This window comes from Nicotiana tomentosiformis, chromosome 3 (assembly GCF_000390325.3).
Source record: "Nicotiana tomentosiformis chromosome 3, ASM39032v3, whole genome shotgun sequence".
Taxonomy (NCBI): Eukaryota; Viridiplantae; Streptophyta; class Magnoliopsida; order Solanales; family Solanaceae; genus Nicotiana; species Nicotiana tomentosiformis.
The window spans coordinates 24,150,678-24,173,974 of NC_090814.1; the positions used below are offsets into that span (position 1 = coordinate 24,150,678).

At 39.6% G+C, this 23,297-nt stretch overlaps 1 protein-coding gene and 1 long non-coding RNA gene across 2 annotated transcripts; one reads left to right on the top strand and one right to left on the bottom strand.

Annotated features, from left to right (window-relative positions):
* The first annotated feature begins 2,541 nt into the window (after nucleotides 1-2,541).
* Nucleotides 2,542-3,980, top strand: LOC104112124 (uncharacterized). Its single transcript, XR_011414641.1, has 2 exons — nucleotides 2,542-2,827; nucleotides 3,775-3,980. It is a non-coding gene; the product is annotated as an uncharacterized lncRNA (long non-coding RNA).
* A 1,613-nt stretch (nucleotides 3,981-5,593) lies between these two features.
* LOC138907505 (uncharacterized) lies at nucleotides 5,594-6,064 on the bottom strand. Its single transcript, XM_070198104.1, has one exon. The coding sequence runs from the start codon at nucleotides 6,062-6,064 to the stop codon at nucleotides 5,594-5,596; it is 471 nt and encodes a 156-aa protein (XP_070054205.1).
* Between the last annotated feature and the right edge of the window lie 17,233 nt (nucleotides 6,065-23,297).

Genomic DNA, 23,297 nt, shown 5'->3' on the forward strand with positions numbered 1-23,297 from the left:
CCCCTCAAACGCCTTGAATTGTAGATCTAGGAAACTTTAGCCGCTACTTTTTTGCCCAAAACCTTGAAGTTCCGGCCACTACCACCCCACAATACCTACATCAACGGATAGAGCTTATCAAGACCTACCTATTGATGTCAATTCCATCCCGAAAATCTAGCAACTAAAAATCCGGCCAAATTACGGCGACCACCCCGAACACCCTCGTTTGGTATACCCCTATTCTCATTTCCTTTGTCTATTTTTTCTAATTGTATTGTATTTAGTTTATGTCTAGCATAATTTCTTATTTTTTTATTTTTTTATTTTTATTATTATTATTAGTTATGTTTAATCTATGTTAGCTTAGTCGTTCATAGTTATTAATCACTGATAATTAGTTATTCATTAGTTTTGAAATAGCTATTTGCTTAGTCATGATAGTTTATGATAGAAGTTTCAAGTACTTAGTGAATTTGTTTTTATTAGATTTGAGTATTTGAATTTTTGTGTTGATAAAAGCTGAAATTAAAGAAGGAATAGTACAAGTTTGGTTGTTTTTACTGTGCAAAGACTATGGAGTGCAAAACTCAAAAGTCATTGTGTGGTGACAAGTACAATACTTTTTGACAGCTTTTGAACAGTGTTTAGCACACAAAGTCAGTCTTTTGGACAGACTTTTGGTGAACCAAAATCTGTCCAAAAAATCTGATTTATTTGCCTATTTAAAGGGCTCTTTACTCACTGAAAAGGGGGGACACTCTATTACACACTCTATCTTATACTGAGACACATCTTGGAGAGTTGCTTAAAGACATATATCTTTGAGAAAAATAAGCTGCTTAATACATATAACAAGCTGAAATTTCAGAGTTTTGTGAGGATTATTTGAGTGCAAAAACCTCGAGAAAAATAGAAAAATCCCTTAGGCAATTTGTGAAGTTGATAGCTACCAGTTTCAAGCATCTTTGTTGAGTTTTCTGGGTTGTCTTAACACTTGAGTTGATGTTATTTCTACTGTATTTGCTGCTGAGTTTTTTTGTTGCTGCACTGCTATATTTTATTATTCTACAAACCAGGTAAATTTTAAATTCTTATATTGCATATTCTTGATGATAATAAGAAGGATTTGATCCCGGTTTGGTTGATGGAACATATTAGATCTGATTTTGTTTCAAGATGAATGTTATATTAGTGTTATCAGCATGTAAATCTGCTAAAAATTAGTTAAATTATCGTTTTCTTCTTTATATATGTGATTGAAATTGCATTCTGTTAAGATTACTTAGTTTAAGGAAAAGATAAAAACCTCACTTTTAACCATGTTTGTTTAGTTTGGGCTCTTTTTCGTGAGTTACTTTCGTGGTTCATGTATAATTATCTAAGAAAGACTTCTAGCTTCAAATGTTTTGATGCTTTGAATTATAGTCAACATAATGTTATACTTAATATAGTTCTTTTCTTTAGCATTGAAGTATTACCGTTTTTTATAGTTTTTATATTTAGTCGTGGTTTTTATGTTGTTAATGGGTGTAGTTTGATTAGTGCCATGATTGGTGTAGATGAGTTGAAATATTATGTTAGTCCTTAAGAAATAGTTGGTTAAGAAGATAAAAGATAATAATTAGCATATAAGTTTTTTTTATGAAAAAAAATAATTTTTAGTTTGGACATCAATGTAAGAAGCAATTTGGGCTTAGAAGAATACTTGTTATTTTGTGTTGTCTTGGTCATCGAGGCTCTTAAGCAACATGGGCCAAGTAAGCTAAAATTTGTAGGCCCAATGACAATAGAAAGTAAGATGGACATTTTCTTTAAAACCAATAAGTTATCTTTTGTTAAATAAAATAAGTGGTCCAATACCATGAAAGTTTAACACAAGCTTACCCGGGTTTAATGTCTTGCATTAGTGAAAATTATTTTTAATAATAATATTTTTTTTCCAGTCAAACAAGTAATAAATAAAAAAGAAGCGCTTTTTAATTAATTTAAGCGATAGGCAATTTTAGGCACATTTGAGATGTAGACCATGTGTTCATACACGGTCTTTGGTCAATATTTTTTTTAATAAAGTAGTCATGTGTGCATTCCCGCTCCTTGACTTTTCAATATTAATTGTATTTAAACCATGTGTACCGACACGTTCTTTGTTTTAATACATATAATCAAATAAGAATTTTGTGTGCTTGCACGCTCCTAGGCCAAAATTATTAATTATTAAGCAGCACTAGACAATAGTAACTTAAGGCAAATAGTACACACTTTATCCAAAAATAATTCAAGCCAAATTTTAGTCAATAAAAGCGACCGTGCTAGAACCATGAGATTCGAGGAATGCCTTACACCTTTTTTCCGGTTAACAGAATTCCTTACCCGGATTTTGTTTTCGCAGACCAATAATAATAGAGTCAAATCTTTCTTTGATTAGGGATTCAAATAAAAGGTGACTTGGAACACCAACAAAATCAATTCCAAGTGGCGACTCTGTAAATAAAATAATCCATACTCAATTTTGTCACTTTAATTGGAAAAACTCTTTAATTCACACAATATTATTTTGCGGGTAAAAAAAGGGGTGCGACACACATGAGATATCTTTATGGGATTACTATGTGCAAGAACCAAGAGTAGGTGATAGTTTCAATGAGGCAATGGCCAGTGACTCGAGATTGATTTCCAATGTTCTTATTACGGAGTGTAAACATGTTTTTGAGGGATTGACGTCGTTGGTGGATGTTGGAGGCGGCACTGGCACTGTGGCAATTGGAAACTTCAAGGGAAGTGGGAATGTGGAGTTTGTCGGAGGAAGTATGAGAAGATTCCTAATGCTAATGCAATCTTACTCAAGGTACAAGTGTAGCAACTTTTGTTACTGTGTGTCTCTTATTTTTAAGCATCACTCTTTTAAATTATATGCATCGTCGTTGTGAAACAATCAGATCATCTAAAGGATATCTACAGGTAAATCAATTATATCGTCAATTTATGTGAAATGTAGCGAAACTCATTTCCAAGATATGTACTTTGATCAATCTCTTGGTAAATTTCCTCGTCCTTAATTACAGGTACTATAGAACACAACATCATTTCCACGACAATATTGATATGTCAATGTTTCCTGTACTGTTCCTTGTAAAATGTCCTTATTCTATGCTGCCCTGCACAAATTATTGACAACTCATGGTCAACTAATAAATTTCCAATTGAATGCACTTATACTTTTCTTTTTGGGCGTTTATTTCTTCTCATTACAGAAGCCAACACTACAACATTTTGCCTATGTAGCTAAAAAGTACATTGTAGCTAAATATAAAAATTTTAGTAGTTAAAGACTTTAGCCACAATATTTTTTTTTGGAGCAAAATATAGCGTAACTAAAAGTTAGCTACAAATTTTATATAATTTGTGGCTAAGGACTAATACTTATTGCTACAAATATTTTGTGTTGTAGCTATATTGATAATACTTTTTTGCTACGAAATATATACTCATACCAAATAATCTCAATCCTTTGCCACTGCAAATAAACTATATAGCAATCTTTATATTGTGCCACAAGGTGTTTGACTGTGGCAAAAGACTTAATTTGTTTGCCACGAAAATTCAAATCTTGTGGCTATTTTTATATTTTAGTTTAGTGCAAACATGCAGCTAAATGATTTTCAGGAATTATCTTTATTACTTCTTTTTAGAGTTATATCCTATTTGAGCCTCATCCTATTCTGTGATAATTTACAATTAACAATTTCTGACTTTTAAAATCTTATCTACTCGAAAATATTCATGGTTGAGCAGTGAATTCTGCATAACTGGAGCGACGAAGACTGTGTGAAGATACTGAAGAAATGCAAAGAGTCTATTCCGAGTAGGGAAGAAGGAAGGAAGGTGATAATCATAGACAGTGCTCGAAAATCCGAATGTGAGAAATGAGTTTGTTCGAGCACAGCATTATATGGACTTGTTAATGATGGTTTGCTATGCTGCCAAACAGAGAACTAAAATGGAATGGGAGAGGCTCTTCACTGATGCTGGTTTCAATGAATACAAAATAACTCCCACTTTAGGAACAAGGTCTCTTATTGAAATATACCCTTGAAGAAGTCTTGGCTTGAAAAGTGCGTATGTTTATGAATTGTATTGAATCAACTTATTTGGCTTGGCTTTTTTTTGTTTTGTTTGCTCTATTAATGAATAAACTTGCGAGCTTATGGAGTCTATTATATACTATGTGTTTAGCTTGATGTAATTGATATTACTGGAATATATTTATCATTTTTCTTTACTTTGGATTATTTTCTTGACATTGACCTTGCCAATTATCAACTTAATTGGTTCCATTCAATTGAAAACATCGCAAAATTCACTACCATCAGCGCGGTACCTTAATATTTTGAGTAGCATAACTTGAAAATTTTATTTTAATTACCACCTCGTTGTCATTGATTGTTTCCAACATGAATATCCATTTCCCCTTTTGTTGTAGTGCACTGTTGCATTTCTTAATAAAAATTAGAGACTCTCTTGGTCGTTAGATATTTTAGAAGGAAACAAATTCGTGTTCTAAGTCATCCAACCGCATGTTTTCCAACCACTCACATGAATAGCTTAATAAGTAGTTTCAGTTACTTCCTAATCAAACTCATCTAGTCAACATAACCTTGCCATTTAGTCTTTAACAACAATAATAACTTGAGTATATTGAAGTCAAACTCATTACAGTTCAATTCCAGTTTACGTGAACCTATTTCTTTTTTCGTTCGTTCCAAAAAGAATGATCCTTTTCTAAATTTGGAAATAATTTTGCTTAAACTTACAATTTTACCCTTAATGAGAACCATACAAATACTATGTGCCCATTTTTGACTTGTTTAGGACCACAAATTTCAAAACTCTTCATTTTTTCTTAAACTCTGTGCCCAATCAAACAGATTCACATTAATTGGAACGGAGGGAGTATTATATATGCACTTTAAACCAATCATCCTCACCAATACTTTACTAATTGACTTTGTAAATACACATTGTTTTTCATGTGAGTTGGGATGTGCAGATCAAGGACTATGCGCAATACCGAGTAAAATCGAGACCCCAATCAGTTAAAACTCCCATCAAAGGTCATGTCGCATCAAATGTCTAGTCATGTCAATGTTATGTCATGTCATGTCATGTCATGATGTCTTGTCACATTGAATGTCTTGTCGCATCAGATAGGACGTCGAGTTTGACTGAACTTGATCTGTATTTTGAAGTAAATTTTATTGCTTCCATGTAGTTAATAAAATGTGCTATAAAATTAAAATATAATTATTTAATGAAAAATATGATTGGTATATTTATTAAAAATGTAACTACTACAATTGTGTTGTTGTCATTACTGTTTTATTTTTAAGAGACAATAAAATGATAGAATATCTTAATATTTAAAAATAGGAGAATTAATGCACAAAATGGTAGTATTCAACTAATTGCAATAAAATGATAAAAATTCTTATATTTTGTGAAAATAAGAATAATGATCAATAAATTGCATTAAAGTCAAATAATGTGCAAAAAACTATATTTTTATCTTTTTTTACTAGGAAGCCTACAGAAGTTAATTTTAAAATACGAATGGTCAAAATTGAGTGTCAACAGGTGGCATCCCCGACAAATCTACAGGAAACACCTCTGATAACTCACGCACAACTGATACTGAATCCATGGAAGGAACCTCCGCATTAGGATCACGAATATATGCCAAATATGATAGGCATTCCTTCTCGACCATATGACAAGCCTTCACATAAGAAATAACCATGCTAGTAGAATGGCCAGGAGTCTCTCTCCACTCTAATCGAGGCAACCCCGCCATGGCTAAGGTTACCGTCTTGGCGTGACAGTCCAATATAGCGTGATAAGATGATAACCAATCAATGCCCAAGATAACATCAAAGTCTACCATATCAAGAAGTAGGAGATCTACACTAGTCTTAAGGCTCCCGATAGAAATCACACACGAGCGATAAACACGATCTACAATAATAGAATCTCCCACAGGTGTGGATACATATAAAGGAGCACTCAAAGAATCACGAGGCATAACCATATATGAAGTAAAATAGGACGACACATAGGAATATGTAGAGCCCGAATCAAATTGAACTGAAGCATCTCTATGGAAAACTGAAACAATACCTGTGATGACGGCGTTAGATGACTCTACCTCAGGTTTAGCCGAAAATGCATAAAAATGGCGTTGGGGCCCACCACTCTGACCTCTGCCTCTCGGACGGCCTCTAGCTGGCTGGCCTCCACCTCTAATGGTCTGCCTCCACCTCTAGTAGCTTGCTCCCCGCCTCTAGCTGGCTGAGCGGGCGGTGAAGTAACCGGTGATGAAACCATGGCACGAGAACCCTGATGTGGCATGTCGTCCTGTGACATAGGGCAAAATCTCGAAACGTGCCTCGGATCTCTACAAGTATAACAAGCCCTCGGCTGCTATGACTATTGACCCTGGAACTGGCCCTGTTGACTTGGATACCACCCTAATAACTCTGGATCGGAGGTGCACCAATAGGAGCTGATGGTGCTCTGTAGGCTAGTTGCTCAGGATGAGACCCATAAGAACCACGACTACCCAAAGCATCGTGGGATTCTTGAAGCGCTGACTGAATCGACCTAGGAGGATAGCCTCTACCAAATGAACTTCTACTTCCATATTAGGCACCACTGAAACCATCGAAGTGACGAGGCCTCTTCTTAGATACTGTCCCTATCCTAACCACGAACCATCTCGATCTGTCTAGCAATCTCTACGGCTATCTGGAAATAAATATCATCTCCGATCTCTTTGGCCATCTGTAGCCTAATACTGAAAGTAAGTTCATCAATGAATCTCCTCACTCTATCCCTCAGTAGGGAGTAAGATAACTGCATGGAGAGCTAAGTCTACAAATCGGATCTCATACTGGATAACAGTCATGCTACTCGCCTGAAGGCGCTCAAACTGCCTACGGTACTCCTCTCTCAAAGTGACGGAAGTTAATTTCTCCAGAAATAACTGTGAAAATTGATCGCAAGTGTGCGGCGGTGAACCAGTTGGTCTGCTCCGCACATGATCCTGCCACCATCTCTTTGCCGAACTGGTCATCTGAAACACTGCAAAGTCTACTCTATTGGACTCTACAATACCCATGTTGCTCAGTACCTCGTAGAATCGGTCCAAATAATCCCGTGGGTCCTCAGAAGGTGCACCACTTAAGTGAATATGGAAGAGTTTTGTGAACTTATCCAACCTCATCAATCTCTCAGAAGACATCGCGGGCCTCTCCCCGGTCCGTGTAGCAACAACATATTGAACTACCCCAACTGGCTGGACTATTGTAGAGAATATATGGGAGCTATCTACTCCGAAGTGTGAGTAGCGGAAGTCTGTGCTCCTCCCCCAGCCTAAGAGACAGTTGGTGCCACCGAAAATGCATCGGTCTGGGCCACACTCTCCATAAGGTCCACTAAACGGACTAGAGCATCCTGAAGTACGGGAGTGGCAATAAATCCCTCCGGGACCTGAGCGGGTCTGACTGGTGCATTCTAAGCTGGGATCTTCTCCTTATGATCAATCTGAGGCTCCACAGTTGGTGCTGGTGCACAATCTCTAGCATGAGTTCTGCCTCTACCTCGGCCTCTGACTCGACCTCGGTCTCGGCTTCTACCCTTGGTAAAGGTTGCAATAGGGGGCTCCGACTCTTGCACGGCTATAGAAGTTATGTGTGTTCTCACCATCTACGAAATAACAAGAATGGAGTGATTCAAACATCAATGATAGAATAAATCGCACGATAGGGAAAGAAAGAAGTCAAATTTTCCCAAAACCTCGTAGCCTCTAGAAGATAAGTACAGACGTCTCCGTACCGATCCTCCAAACTCTACTAGCTTACTCATGACTTGCGAGACTTAAGAAACCTAGTGCTCTGATACCAACTTGTCACGACCCGGAATCCCAACCTCGGGGTCGTGATGGCGCCTAATGTCCACTTGCTAGGCAAACAAACATTAGTTAAACAATTTAATAATTAAGCAGTTCAAAATAGAATAATAACAATTATTAACGAAGATTAAAGCTGAAATACATGAAATAAACCCATAACATAATGTAGTCTAACTCAACTCTAGAAGTCTGGTGTCACAAGTACATGAGAAACTAGAAGTCTACAAGTATAGTTTGAAATAAATACAACTGTCTGAATGAGATAAACAGTAAAGGTAGGAAATGGAAGAGCACTTCAAGGTCTGCGAAAGCCAGTAGATATACCTCAAGTCTCTGAAGCAATGTTATCTGAGCAGATACACCTCTAAGCATCGTTGGGACCAATAAAAGTATCTGCACAAGAAGTGAAAAGTGTAGCATGAGTAAAATCGACCCAATGTACTCTATAAGTGTCGAGCCTAACCTCGACAAGGTACTGACAAGGCTATGACAAGACACCTACGTAAAAACCATGTACAAATATATAAAGCAGCAAAATAACAAGTAGAACGATAAAATATTAACTGGGAGGGGACATGCGAAAGGGAAAATATCATAAAAATGGCAAGTACGAAATCACAAAATAACATCTTCCGAAATAGGCAACAATATAACCAAGTAAATCACCAAAATCGGAAATCAAATAAGGCAATGAAATGAAGATGGTATGAAATCACCCTTCGTGTTTTTACTCTCGTCCTCACCATGTAATATCATAAATGAAATGGCACGGCATCACCCTTCGTGCTTTTACTCACTGGCACGGCATTACCCCTCTTGATTTTACTCTCAACATCTCTTAATATATGATAATGAATGCAAATAAGGCACGACAACACCCTTCATGCTTTTCACTCTTCCTCACCAAATCAACAATACAAATTAAAATAATAAATACAAGGCGGGAAACAATTTCACTTCAATTATAGTGCCAGGATATCAAACTCAACTTTCAAAAATTCCCAACATATTCAAAATAAACAATACATATGAGACAAATAATCTAACCTAAGCATGGAAAAACAAAGTCAAATAAACAACTTAGAACAAAGAAATAATTCCCACCCGCATGCTTTAACCCAATAACAATGCATATGTACTCATCACCTCACATATATGTCATTCCCACACATAATTCACGTAGCAAATAAACCAACAAGTCTTAATCCCTCAAGTCAAGGTTAACCACGACACTTACCTCACTCCACAACCACCAAATCAATGCTCAACTGCAGCTTTTCCTTTAGAATTAGCCTCCAGACCAATCAAATCTAACCAAATATAGTTTAAATAATTCAAAACAGGCTTTAGAAACTACCCACGAGTGAAAAAGATTCAATCTTTAATGATTTTGAAAAAAGTCAACAAAAGTCAGCCTCGAGCCCGCTTGGTCAAAACCCGAGATTCTGGCCAAAACCCAATTACTCATTCACCCCCGAGGTCGTTATGTGATTAGTTTCAAAATCCAACCTCAATTTGAGGTCTAAATCTCAATTTCTCAAAATTCCTAATTTCTACCTAAATCCTTAATTTCTAACATGAAAAAAGCATAGATTAAAGGTTAAAATCAATGGGTGTTTATGTAAATGTAAGGAAACAAGTTAAAATCTTCTAACCTATGAAGTTGGGATGAAAAATCTCTTCCAAATCGCCTCTAGGCCTAGCTCAAACTTGAAAATGGTGAAAAATGACTCAAATCCCATTTATTTTTAAAGTTTATAACACTAGGCGCCAGGTGCTCTTCGCATTCGCGAAGCACCTGACGCGATCGCGATGCACAACGACCAAAAGGGCATGCGCATTCACTATGTACCCTCCGCATTCACGATGGCCTCACCCCTGGCCTTCGTGTTCGCGAGCCTCGGTTTGCGTTCGCGTAGAGTACTGCCGAGTCTACCCCCAAATGCCACAACCCATCGTGTTTGCGAGGGAACGGTCGCATTCGCAAAGGGTAATCCCTCCACTGCTCCGCGTTCATGACTGCTTCCCTGTGTTCGCATAGAAGAAATCCTCCCCCAATCAACAGACACCAAAAAACAGCTGAAACCAACATTTTCTAAGTTCAAAAAGGTCTGTAGCCTATCCGAAATTCACAAAGCCCCTCGGGCTCCAAACCAAACATGTACACAAGTGTAATAACATCATACGAACTCGCTCGCGCGATCAAAATAACACCTAAAACTATGAATCAGACATCAAAATGCATGAAATTTTCAAAGAAACTCAGGAGCTTCCAAATTTACAACTGAGCGTCCGAATCTTATCAAATCAACTTCGTTTTGCACCGAATTTTGCAGACAAGTTTCAAATATCAAAATGAACCTATACCAAGTTCTGGAACTGAAATTCGAACCCGGTAGCCATATCAACCTACGATCAAAACTAGGAAATATTTAAACCTTCAAGTTACTAGCTTTCGACAAATCAAGTCAACAAGTTAGGGACTTCCGAATTCAATTTCAGGCATATGCCCAAGTCCAAAAATCATGATACGGACCTACCGAGATTGTTAAAATACTGATCCGGAGTCGTTTACACAAAATATTGAATGTAGTCAACTCAAGTTATTTTTAAAGCCAAGAATCATATTTTCTTCAAATTTTCACTTAAACTTTTTTCGGAAAAACACACGGACTGCGCACGTAAATTGAGAAATACTAAATCGAGCTAATGAAGGTCTCGAAACACGTCAATAAGGGCACACACATGCTAGGTGACGGGCGTGTGGGCGTGCACCATAGGAATTGTGACTTGGTCAAATTCCGTGGAACCGTGTAGTTGAATAGTCTGTTGTTATCTGTACATTCTCTATGTAGCAGAGAAATTGAACCATAAATCATGTTAGAAATCATGTTTAGACTATAAGTTGGCACTGTAAGGACCCACAAATATCGTGTACATGTTGAATTATCTGCTAAATGGTTGTTTTGTGCTCAGTCACAGTTTTACTTGTTATTATATCTCAGCCTCTATTGTTCCTTGTTGACACATTATATCATTTCTGTTGGGGCTGACTTTCATGATTACTGAGAGCCCGGGAGACTGGAGAGATTGATGACTGCGTGAGGCCGAGGGCCTGATTGTGAGATATTGATACTATAGCACGTGAGTTGTCCGTGCAGCATGTGAGTTGTCCCTGCGGATACAGATATTATACTATAGTACATGAGTTGTTCGTGCAACACGTGAGTTGTATCTGCGAATCCAGATATTATACTATAGCACATGAGTTGTCCATGCAGCACGTGAGCTATCCGTGCGGATTATAGCGCTTGGGTTGAAGGAGCCTCTTCGGATTCTGTACACATCCCTAGTGAGCGCAGGTACCTACTGAGTGCGAGTGTCAAGTGACGAGTGCTGAGAGAGTGGGAGGTTTGAGTGACTGTGGCCCTGAGAGGATGCATTTGATTTCATTATTTCTACACTTAGCTTCCATGTATCACTGTCTTGAAATTTCTTAAAGATATTACACTCTGTTTCACTTAAACTTGTCATGGAGTAACTGTTTGACCTAATTTACCGAACTTGAGAGCATGCCTACTTTCCTATGTTGAAATCACTGTAATTGAACTGTGAAGCTCGTCACTACTTTCAGTTCTTTTTTTAGTCTTGTTACTTACTGAGTTGGTTGTCCTCACGTTACACCCAACACCTTGTGTGCATACCCATGTGCTTCCGGTCACGGCGGTTGCTGAGTTGTGGAGTTCGGATTCTCGGAGACTATCGAGGTAGCTGGTTGGCATTTCACAGACCTTGTTTCTCCTTCCCTATCTTTCTACTCATTATATTTAGTTTTTGATTATCATCGACAGTATTTCCAGACTTGTGATGTATAGATGTTCATGTACTCTGTGACACCCCGGTGGTTGGGAACTTCCGCACTGTATTTTGGGTTTCTATCCCGTTTATGAAATTTTTATTGTTTGAACTGCTTTAATTCATTTTCTGTTAAAAGTGTTGGAAATATTTTTAAAATTTCGTCTTGCCTAGTACCACGATAGGTGCCATCATGACAGGTTAGGATTTTTGGTCGTGACACCTAGACTATTCGAGCACAAAGTTTCTTTCCTTGCTAAAATTATTATCCGAGGGTGATGCCCCTAGTGTTCGAGGCTGATCATTGAGAAGCCTCGGATACTGTTGATGTGATCCTTCACATCGGTTCACAACCGGTCTTCGATTCTAAGTTAGCACGATCCACTGTTACCTTGTTAAAAACCTTGCCTAAAAAACCCATTTGGGGCAAAACCGGTTCAAGGGAGAAAGAGTGCAACGCGTGCTTTCAGGCCTAAAAATTGTATCGTTCTTTGACGGTCACCTGCAAGCGTTAGTCCAAAATATAAATAAATAAAAGAAATGAATGGGAGCATACCTTAGCAGTAGTATCGTTTCAAGTGAGTTATACTCCAGTTGTTTGGTAGTCGCTCACCGTTCATTGCTCCAAGTTTGTACGATCCTTTTCTGGTGATATCGATAATTTGATAAGGACCTTCCCAGTTCGGCCCCAGTTTCCCTTCGTTCGGGTTTCGGGGTGCTTAGTGTGATTTTTCTTAATACTAAGTCCCCGATGTTGTAGTGTCAAAGGCTGGCTCTTCGATTGTAATACCTCTCGATCCATTGTTTTTGGGCGGCCAACCGGACGAGGGCGGCTTCGCGCCTTTCATCTAACAGTTCTAGGCTTGTATTCATGGCCTCGTCGTTTGACTCTTCGATTGCATATCGGAACCTGAGACTCAGTTCTCCCACTTCAACCAGCATTAGCGCCTCGGCGCCATAAACCAACGAGAACGGGGTGGCCCCGGTACTAGACTTTGAGGTCATATGGTATGCCTATAGGACTTTTGGCAAGATTTCTTTCCATTTTTCTTTGGCGTCAATCAAGCTCTTTCTGAGGTTTTGGAGTATGGTTTTGTTCATGGACTCCGCTTGCCCGTTCCCACTAGGGTGATAGGGTGTCGATAAGATCCTTTTGATCTTATGGTCTTCGAAAAACTTGCTTACTTTACTGCCGATGAACCGCTTCCCATTGTCGCACATGATCTCGGTCAGCATTCCGCACCGGCATATTATGTGGTCCCAGAATCAATGACATCCTTCTCCCTGACTTTCCCAAATGACTAGGCTTTCATCCATTTAGAAAAATAGTCAGTCATAAACAATATAAATTGAGCCTTACCGGGTGCCCATGGAAGGGGGACGACGATGTCCATTCCCCATTTCATGAATGGCCAGGGTGACAAGACCGAATGTAGTAGCTCCTCGGGCTGATGAATCATCGGAGAATGCCTCTGACATCCGTCGCATTTTCGTACGAACTCCTACGCGTCTTTTTCTATGTTGATCCAATAGTAGCCGGCTCTGATTATTTTTTGAACTAATGATTCGGTGCCTGAATGATTTCCGCAGGTGCCTTCGTAGACTTCCCTCCGAACATACTCGGTGTCTCCTGGTCCTAGACATATTGAGAGTGGGCCATCGAACGTTCTCCGGAACAAGGTACCTTATTCAGACAAGTTGAACCAGGCCACCTTCGTACGCAGAGTCCTCGATTCCTTAGGGTCTGAGGGCAGTTTTCCAGTCTTCAGATACTCTATATATTTGTTTCTCCAGTGCCAAATCAGGCTTGTTGAGTTTATCTCGGCGTGACCTTCTTCCACTACCAATCTCATGAGCTGTACGACCGCCCCCAAGTTGAACTCATCTACGTTGACCGACGATCCCAAGTTAGCAAGAGCATCAACCTCGTTGTTTTGATCCCGATGTACATGTTGTAGAGTCCATTCCTTCAACCGATGTAAATTTACCTGTAGTTTATCCAGGTATCTTTGCATTCGTTCCTCTCTGACTTCGAATGTCCCATTAACTTGGTTCACCACAAGGAAGGAGTCGCACTTAGATTCGATTACCTCTGCCCACAAGCTTTTGGCCAGTTCGAGACCTACATTCTTGGCCTCATACTCGGCCTCATTGTTAGTTAATTTTATAGTCCTAATAGATTGTCTAACTACATTACCTTTTGGTGGCTTCAATACAATGCCAAGTCCGGACCCCTTTGCGTTTGAGTCGCCGTCCTTAAAGAGGGTCCAGATTCCTAAAGATGTCCCCGAGTTTAACAACAACTCTCTTTCGACCTCGGGTATTAGGGCCGGCGTAAAGTCGGCAACGAATATGCCAAAATTTGAAACTTGATACGGTCCGGGGCTGATATTCTATATCGTACCTGCTGATCTCAATGGCCCATTTGGCCAATCATCCCAAGAGCTCCGGTTTATGCATTTTATTTCTCAATGGGTAAGTAGTTACAATACATATGGGGTGACATTGAAAGTACGATTTTAGCTTCCTAGAGGCACTTAGCAAAGCGAGCTCCAGCTTTTCTAAGTGAGGGTATCTAGTTTCGGCCTCACCTAGAGTCCTGCTAATATAATAGATTGTAAATTGCGTACCTTCTTCTTCCATACCAGGACTCAACTTACCGCTATCTCGGATACTGTTAAGTACAAGTATAGTTGTTCGTCTATCTTCGGAGTGTGAAGTAGAAGTGGGCTCGAGATATACCGCTTGAGTTCATCCAAGGCTCATTGGCACTCCGGGTTCCATGAGAAGTTATTATTTTTCTTCGACAGTGAGAAGAAACGGTGGCTCTTGTTGGAGAACCTCAAGATGAATTGCCCCAGGGCGGCTATGCGTTCGGTTAACCTTTGAACGGCCTTGACATTATCCACAACAGTGATATCTTCGATGGCCTTGATCTTATCGGGATTAATCTTGATTTCCCGGTTGGATACCATAAACTGGAGAAATTTCCCGGACCTGAATCCGAATGCACATTTCTCCGGGTTCGACTTCATAGCGTACTTCTTCAATATGCTGAAGGTTTCCTGCAAATGTTTCAAATGGTCCTCTGCTCGGATGGACTTAACCAACATATCGTCAAGGTAAACCTCCATTGATTTTCCTATTTGTTCTTCGAACATCCGATTTACTAGGCATTGGTAAGTGGCACCGACATTTTTTAGTCCGAATGGAATTACGTTATAGCAGTAGGTGTTGTACTTAGTGATGAAGGAAGTCTTTTCTTGATCGTCCGGGTCCATCCGAATTTGGTTGTACCCAGAATAAGCGTCGAGAAAATTGAGAATCTTGTGGTTGGCCATTTCATCGATCATGCGATCGATGTTAGGCAAAGGGAAAGAGTCCTTGGGACATGCCTAATTCAAGTCTTTATAGTCTACACACATTCTTAATTTGTTTCCTTTTTTAGGGACTACTACTACGTTTGCTAACCAATACGGGTACTTAACCTCCCGGATAGACCCTATTTTAAGGAGTTTAGATACCTCGTCCTTGATGAATGCATAGTTGACCTCGGACTGAGATCTCCTCTTCTGCTTGACCGGGTGGAACTTTGGGTCCAGGCATAGCTTGTGAGTGATTATTTCTGACGGGATCCCTATCATATCAGGGTGGGACCAAGTGAAACAATTTATGTTAGCCATAAGGAATTGAATGAGTTTTTTCCTGATATTAGGACTCAACCCCGTACCCAGGTATACCTTTCGATCGGGCAAGTGCTCAATCAGAACGACTTGCTCCAGTTCCTCGACTGTCAATTTGGTAGCATCGGAATCATCGGGGGCTATAAAATACCTGGGAACCCTGTAATCATCATTTTCATCGTTCCCCTGCTTCTCCGGTTGGGTCGGGGCCGGTGTAGGTAATTGCTATTTGTCTTCTTGCTTGGAGGCTGAACCTAGACCTTTTGTCGGTGTAAGTGCGGATACTGGAACCACCTTGTCGACCACAAACATCTCATTTGCACCCAGTTATTCTCCGTAAATTGTTTTTGTCCCTCCTAGCGTTGGGAATTTCATCACTTGGTGCAGAGTCGAGGGTACCCCCCTTATATTGTGGATCCATGGCCTTCCGAACAGAGCGTTGTACCTCATGTCTCCTTTGATTACATATAACTTGGCTTCCTGATTGGTCCCGGCGATATTTACCGATAATGTTATCTCCCCTTTAGTAGTCTCACATGCCATGTTGAATCCGTTTAGAACTCGGACTGCAGGCATGATCTGATCTAGTAGACCGAGTTGTTCAACGACCCTTGATCTGATGATGTTGGCCGAGCTAACTGGATACACACGCTTAACTCGAGATTTATTTATGAGTACATATATTACCAGTGCATCATTGTGGGGCTGCATGATCCCTTTAGCGTCCTCGTTGTTGAAAGACAAGGTTCCTTTCGGCACATAATCCCGAGTCTATTTTTCCTTATGATGGATACTTTGGTGCGCTTCAGCATCGGCCCTTGGGGAACGTCGACCCTGCTGATGATCATGTTAATGACGTGTTGAGGTTCCTCCTGCTCGATCTGTTTATTAGAATATCTATTTCTCAAATCATTCTTCCCTCAATCGCTGAGGAACTCTTGGAGATATCCGTTGTTGAATAACAGGGCTACTTCCTCTCTTAATTGCCGGCAGTCCTCCGTTCTGTGGCCGTGAGTGCCATGATATTTGCACATTTGGTTAGGATCCCTTTGGGCTGGATCGGACTGTAGAGTTCGAGGCCACTTGGTATCTATGATGCGCCCGATGGTGGTTATGATAGCAGCAGCATTGACGTTGAAGGTGTACTCTGATAACCTTGGTGCTTCCTTAGGCCCGATGGGCCTGTCAAAACCTTTTTTGCTTATGAGTCCCCAGTTATTTTGACTTAGATCGCTTCTACTTTCATTTCTCGCAGGGTTTCGTCCGAATCCGTTACTCCTACGATCACCGATATACGGCTGATATCGGTCCTTATTTGGCCTCGATTCGCGATCAATGTCCCTTTTTGGTATGTCATTGGTTCGGATAGGATAAAGAGACCCGTAAGGAGATCCAAGCTGATCATCTTCGACTCTAATTTTTTACTGAGATCGGTTATGCACGTCGGCCTAAGTTACGGCTAAATATTCTACCACATTTTGCTTCAACTGCTGCGAAACCAATGAGCTTGGAGTATTGAGCCCTTGGGTAAAGGCCTGAACGGCCCAATTGTGCGCGACCAGAGGCAGGTCCATCTGTTCCATCTGAAACCGGGACACGAATTCTCTGAGCATCTTATTATCCCTCTGTTTCACTTTGAAAAGGTCTGGCTTCCTGGTCTCAACCTTGATAGCCCCGGCGTGTGCTTTTACGAAGGAATCTGCAAGCATAGCAAACGAGTCAATAGAGTTAAGAGGTAGGCTGTGATACCTTATCATAGCTCCTTTTGACAAGGTCTCTCTGATTTTTATCAGCAAGACAGATTCGATCCCATCATCTTCTAAGTCATTCCCCTTGATGGCACAAGTATATGAGGTCACATGTTCATTTGGGTCAGTTGTCCCGTTGTACTTAGAAATTTCAGGCATGCGGAACTTTTTAGGGATCGACTTCGGGGCTGCGCTCGGAGGGAAGGGTTTCTGAATGAACTTCTTGGAGTCTAGGACTTTCAATATCGGTGGCGCTCCGGGAATTTGGTCAACCCTGGAGTTGTAACTCTCCACCTTCTTGTCGTTAGCTTCAATAGTCTTTTCTCCCATTTTCACCCTCTTTTTCAATTCCTCAATCATCTTTATTAGTTCGGGGTTAGTTCCGGGTTCAACTTCATTTGGCCTATCTGCGGATGGTTCATTCCTGTGAGTGTTTTTCCGGGATGATTCGGCCTCAACTCTATTGGGAGCGCGGTTTCGGTTATGCAGTTGGGCTATCGCTGCCTGCTGATAGCCTGTTTGGCCAAGCTTCTAAAATCTGCTTATTTTGAAAAGTGCTTTCCAAAAAATTACTTTTGGTGATAATCGGTTTGTGTTTGTATAATTAACTTGAAAAATACTTTTTAGCAGTAATTAGTGTTTGGTCAAGCATTTAAAACTACTTCTAAGTGTATTTTTTCAAAAGTGCTTCTCAGAAAAGTGCTTCTGGAGAGAAGCTACATTTTTCTGCTTCTCAAAATCTGCTTCTGCTTCTGCTTCTCCTCAAAAGCATTTTTTTCCTTCTAAACGTTTGGCCAAACACCTCAATTTTTGGCCAAAAGCACTTTTGGCCCAAAAAAGCACTTTTGGCCAATACACATACACAACCCACACTATGTCTACAGAGCCTCTAAAATACCAAAGAATACAATGATAGTACCGGCAATAATGTTTCGGCTATACCTCAAAATACAATAACATATACGAAATAAAAGATGCACAATCCCGGAATGAGATGGGGCTCACCAAGTCAGCTGGGAAGAATGAGCATTTCTATCACTGGTTAGTTTCCTCCGTTGTGGAACCACCTGCATCCGTTAAAGATGAAGTGCCCCCGGCAAAAGGGACGTTAGTACATGTCGAATAGTACTAGTATGAAAACAAAACACCAATTTAGGAACTCGAAAATACAATATGAATATGATCAACCAGAGCGACAATAGAATAGCATAGATATCCGTTTAAACCAAAGCAAGCTTATCAAGAGCTGTCATTAATATTTATAGAATTTAAGATGAGATCCTCTGTAACCATTTTTACACAAAGCGGCCCTGCCGCCTCACCTCAATGTATGCAGGTGGAGGTGTAAGCACAATACCAAAACTCTACTCAAGCGTCCCTGCCGCCTCACCCCAATGTATACGGGTGGAGGTATAACCACAGTACCAAAAACCTACACAAAGCGGCTATGCCGCCTCACCCCAATACACGCGGGTGGAAATACATCAACGATACCAATACCTACGCAAAGCGGCCATGCCGCCTCACCCCAATATGTATATGTGGGTGGTGGAGCAACAACAATACCAAAATCATACATAAAGCGACTCTTCCACCTCACCCCAATATATGCGGGTGGAGGTGTAACCCCTATCACAATCTCTACACAATTTGACATAATAGTTTTCCACATAAATCACGACTTGGAATCACAACACATAGATACACAATCCATAGTTTGGAACACATTCTCAATTTATAATACAATATGATAATAGCATTTGAAACATGAATTGAACATATACCTTTGTCACAAAACTTATTCGGAATACTCAACTTGTAATAAATATCTTGAAACTTACAAGGATATTGGGGATCCATTTCTTAAAGAAGAGTTCAACCAACATACATCAATTGAGCTTCCTTAAACTCTAAAATATTTCGGAATTCTTAGCAATTTCAATCTATTGTAGAAATATAACAAGTTGAATCAAAATTAGGAAGATGATCATGGTTCTAGCTAATTTGAGCATTTTATCAAACATTAGGTGTGCATTAAAGTTTCAAGGTCCTTTTAGGGAGGATTTCATCATCTCACAACCCATTCTTTACCATTTTTAGCTCAACAACCTTATTACACCTTTTATAATACATGCATGCAAGATGGACAATGTAACACCCCGAAAAAATTTGAAGAACTTAAGTGTAAAACCAGGTAAAATTTGCAAAGAAAATAATGTTTCATGGTGCCGGATTAGGCTTACGTGTTTGAGGATTATCGAAATTCTTTGCGGCGAGCTTGCGAGTCGTGGCTCGGACCTTTTGGGTTGAACAATACATGGGAAAGTAAAGGAAAAGTTTTGGCGGAACTGTGCATTTCTACGATCCATTATGCGACCATAGAATCACTCTGCGGACCGCATAATGGCTGTAGAGTGACACAGTTATTTGGGTCTGTTGGAAGCAATTATGCGGTCGACTATGCAACCGCATAACTGTTATGCGGTGTACTATGCGACCGCATAACTGTTATGCGGACCGCATAGTGATCGCTGACTCAGGCAGATTTTTGGTCATTTTGGACACCAATTATGCGACCGATATGCGGTCGCATATGCGACGGCAGAACTTGTCCGGAGCTCCATTTTTGGGTTTTTAAAACCCAACCCTACTTCATTAAATACACGCTTTGGGTCTTTTTTGAGCAAAAATCTGATATTTTAGAGAGAAGGGAGAGTGTTTTAAAGAGAGGAAAATCCTAGGCTAATTATTCATCAAGTCTAGCTCAAATCTTGGAAGATTAATGAGGAAAACCCACAAGTTCTTCATCTAAGAGGTAAGGTTCCATACCCTAGTTTTCAATTTCGAATTTGGGTAGAAGATGGTTAATTAGGAGTATGATTCATGAGTATGAGATTATTATTTATACATACATGTACCAATAAGAATTGTGGGAAGATTGTTGAGCTGAAATAAGTAAGGATTGGGTTGTGGAATGAAGGAAATCTTGTAGGAGAACCTTGTGGTTAAAATTTCACACCTAGTGTCTGATAAAATGCTCAAATGAGCTGAGACCATGAATATCTTCCTAATTGTTGTTAAATTATGTTATGTCTCAAAATAGATTGGGATTGCTAGAATTTCCGGAACGTTGTAGTAATTTAAGGAAAGCTCAATTGAGGTATGTTGGCTAAACTTTCTCTCTTGGAATTGAATTCCATAATGTTACCGTGAGTTTCAAAGTATGGGTTGCGTATTAAAATGTTGTGGCTTTGAATCGTATTTCAAATGAAAGCTAGTATGCCAAATTGTGTGAGAAAATCTCAATATTCTTAAGACTCTTAATTGCTCATATGTGTACCTAAAGTCTTGATTGGGAATGTCTTATTGTTGATAAACTATAAAGATGGTTGGAAGTGACATCAGTGAATTGGGAATATAAAGTGTGGCCAACGTGTCAATAGTGAAAGGTATACTTGTGGCCAATGGTGCCGATGTAATGAAATAATGTGAGAAAGGTTATGAAATGAACTTTGACTCAACTATTCTAAAATTTACTTCGACAATATAATTGGCTAAAAGTTTATGAACTCAAGTGATGCCCATATGTAGCTGTTTTAGCTAATGCTTTGCTTTATAAGTAATTTTCAATGTGCTTTGCATTCTTACACATTCGTGAATGAAAATTGTGTATGATTATAATTTGTGCTTCGATTGCCAATCATTTTACTCCATTTATTGGAAATAAATCGATTATGTTTAAAGCCTTCATTACTAATGAACTTAAAGTTGTGATTTCCGAAATATTCTACTTGTTGATAATTATGATGATGATCTATGAAAGGGAAGAAATGAAAGTGTGGAATATAAAATACGGCCATTGTGCCATGAATAAAGAATCATATGTATGGCCAAGAGAGCTAATGAAATAATAATAATATTGTAAGTGGTTGAAAGTACGGATTAGGTGATATGTGATGTGAAAGGTTATGAGATGTACATATTTGTACTTTTGTTTCTAATGTGTTATGAAACCCTATGGACGGTCTTTGAAACGCATAGGTATATTGTGTTATGAAACCCTATGGACGGTCTTTGAAATGCATAGGTATATTGTGTTATGAAACCCTATGGACGGTCTATGAAACGCATAGGTACATTTTGTTATGAAACCCTATAGACGGTCTATGAACGCATAGGTATATTGTGTTATGAAATCCTATGGACGTTCTATGAACGCATAGGTATATTGTGTTATGAAACCCTATGGACGGTCTATGAAACGCATAAGTACATTGTGTTATGAAACCATGTGGACGGTCTATGAACGCATAGGTACATTATGATATGAAATTCTGTGGACGGTCTATGAACGCATAGGTACATTGCGTTATGAAATCCTGTGGACGGTCTATGAAACGCATAGGTACATTGTGTTATGAAACCCTGAGGACGGTCTATGAACGCATAGGTACATTATGATATGAAATCATGTGGATGGTCTATGAACGCATAGGTACATTGTGTTATGAAATCCTGTGGACGGTCTATGAAACGCATAGGTACATTGTGTTATGAAACCCTGTGGACGGTCTATAAAATGCATAGGTGAAATCCTGTGGACGGTCTATGAAACGCATAGGTACATTGTGTTATGAAACCCTGTGGACGGTCTATGAAATACATAGGTACATTATGTTATGAAACCCTGTGGACAGTCTATGAAACGCATAGGTACATTGTGTTATGAAATCCATTGTGATATGAAATCCTGTGGACGGTCTATGAAACGCATAGGTGCATTGTGTATAAGAGGTATAGATGTACGGTATGAATAAACACTGTGGACGGTCTATGAAACGCACAAGTGTATAATATGATAGGTGAACACTAAGGACGGTCTAATGAGACACATTATTAATGCATATAATAGGTGCCCCTTTTGTTGTCCTTGTTTGTACACGTTGTTTCAATTACATTATATTATGTGTTCCACGTATAGATCATATGGGCATTCTATTTTGAAAGAGGATTTCTAGCTATACATACTAGTGCTATTCGACAGTACTAACGTCTCTTTTGCCCGGGGCGCTGCATCTTTAATGGATGCAGGTGGTTCTACAGCAGGTGGCATTGATCAGTGATAGCAGCGCACTCTTTTCAACCGATTTGGTGATCCCCACTTCATTTCGGGGTCATGTATCTTTTGTTTCTCATGTACTTTGTGGTTGAGGTATAGCCGAGGGCCTTGTTGACGACATTTCCATAGTACTCTTCAGTTGTACTTAGAGGCTCTATAGACAGGTTGTGGGTGGTATTTGATATTGGGAATTGGATTAGAACTGTTGGTATTTGGCAACATATTTTTCATTAAATCTATAAAATCATACTATTTTGAAAATATTGAATGATGTTGTTAATAGGAATGAAATGGAAGCGGTCAATGAAATCTCTTCAGTATTTGATTAACGGAGTACATCTCCTCTTTATTCACGAATTAAATTTGGGTAGAAGTAATTTAACAGGCTTGCTCGGTTGGGTTCACTCGGTTGAGCGTCGGTCGCGCTCCTCGATTTTAGGGCATGACAAACAACTCCCTTGCCCAAATATTGTCTTAGTAATTACCTAATTCTAGACGAAATTAGAAATTGAGGGTTAGGGTGTAGAATCTTACCTTTAGGATTAAGACCTAGTGAGTTGTCTTTGTTAATCCTCAAAGATTCGAGCAAGAATTGAAGGACAATTTGTTGAAGATCACTCTCTCACTTTAGGGCACTCTCTCACTCTCAAAATGTCAGATTTTAGCTCAAAAATGGGACAAATTGTCCATTTAACAAAGTAAGGTCGGGTCGGGTTATAAAAAGCCAAAAAATATTGCCCCGAACATGCTCTGCAGTCGCATATGCGACCGCATAATGCTTATGCGGTTCGCGAAATGGCCCTCCAGAACTGGGCTTGCCTGCCCCACCATGCGGCCATTGTGCGGTCTGCAGACCTGTTCTGCGGTCGCATAATGCTCCGCAGACCTGTTCTGTGGTTGCATAACGCACCGCAGAACCTCCCTCTGCAAAATATCCAAGTTGGTTC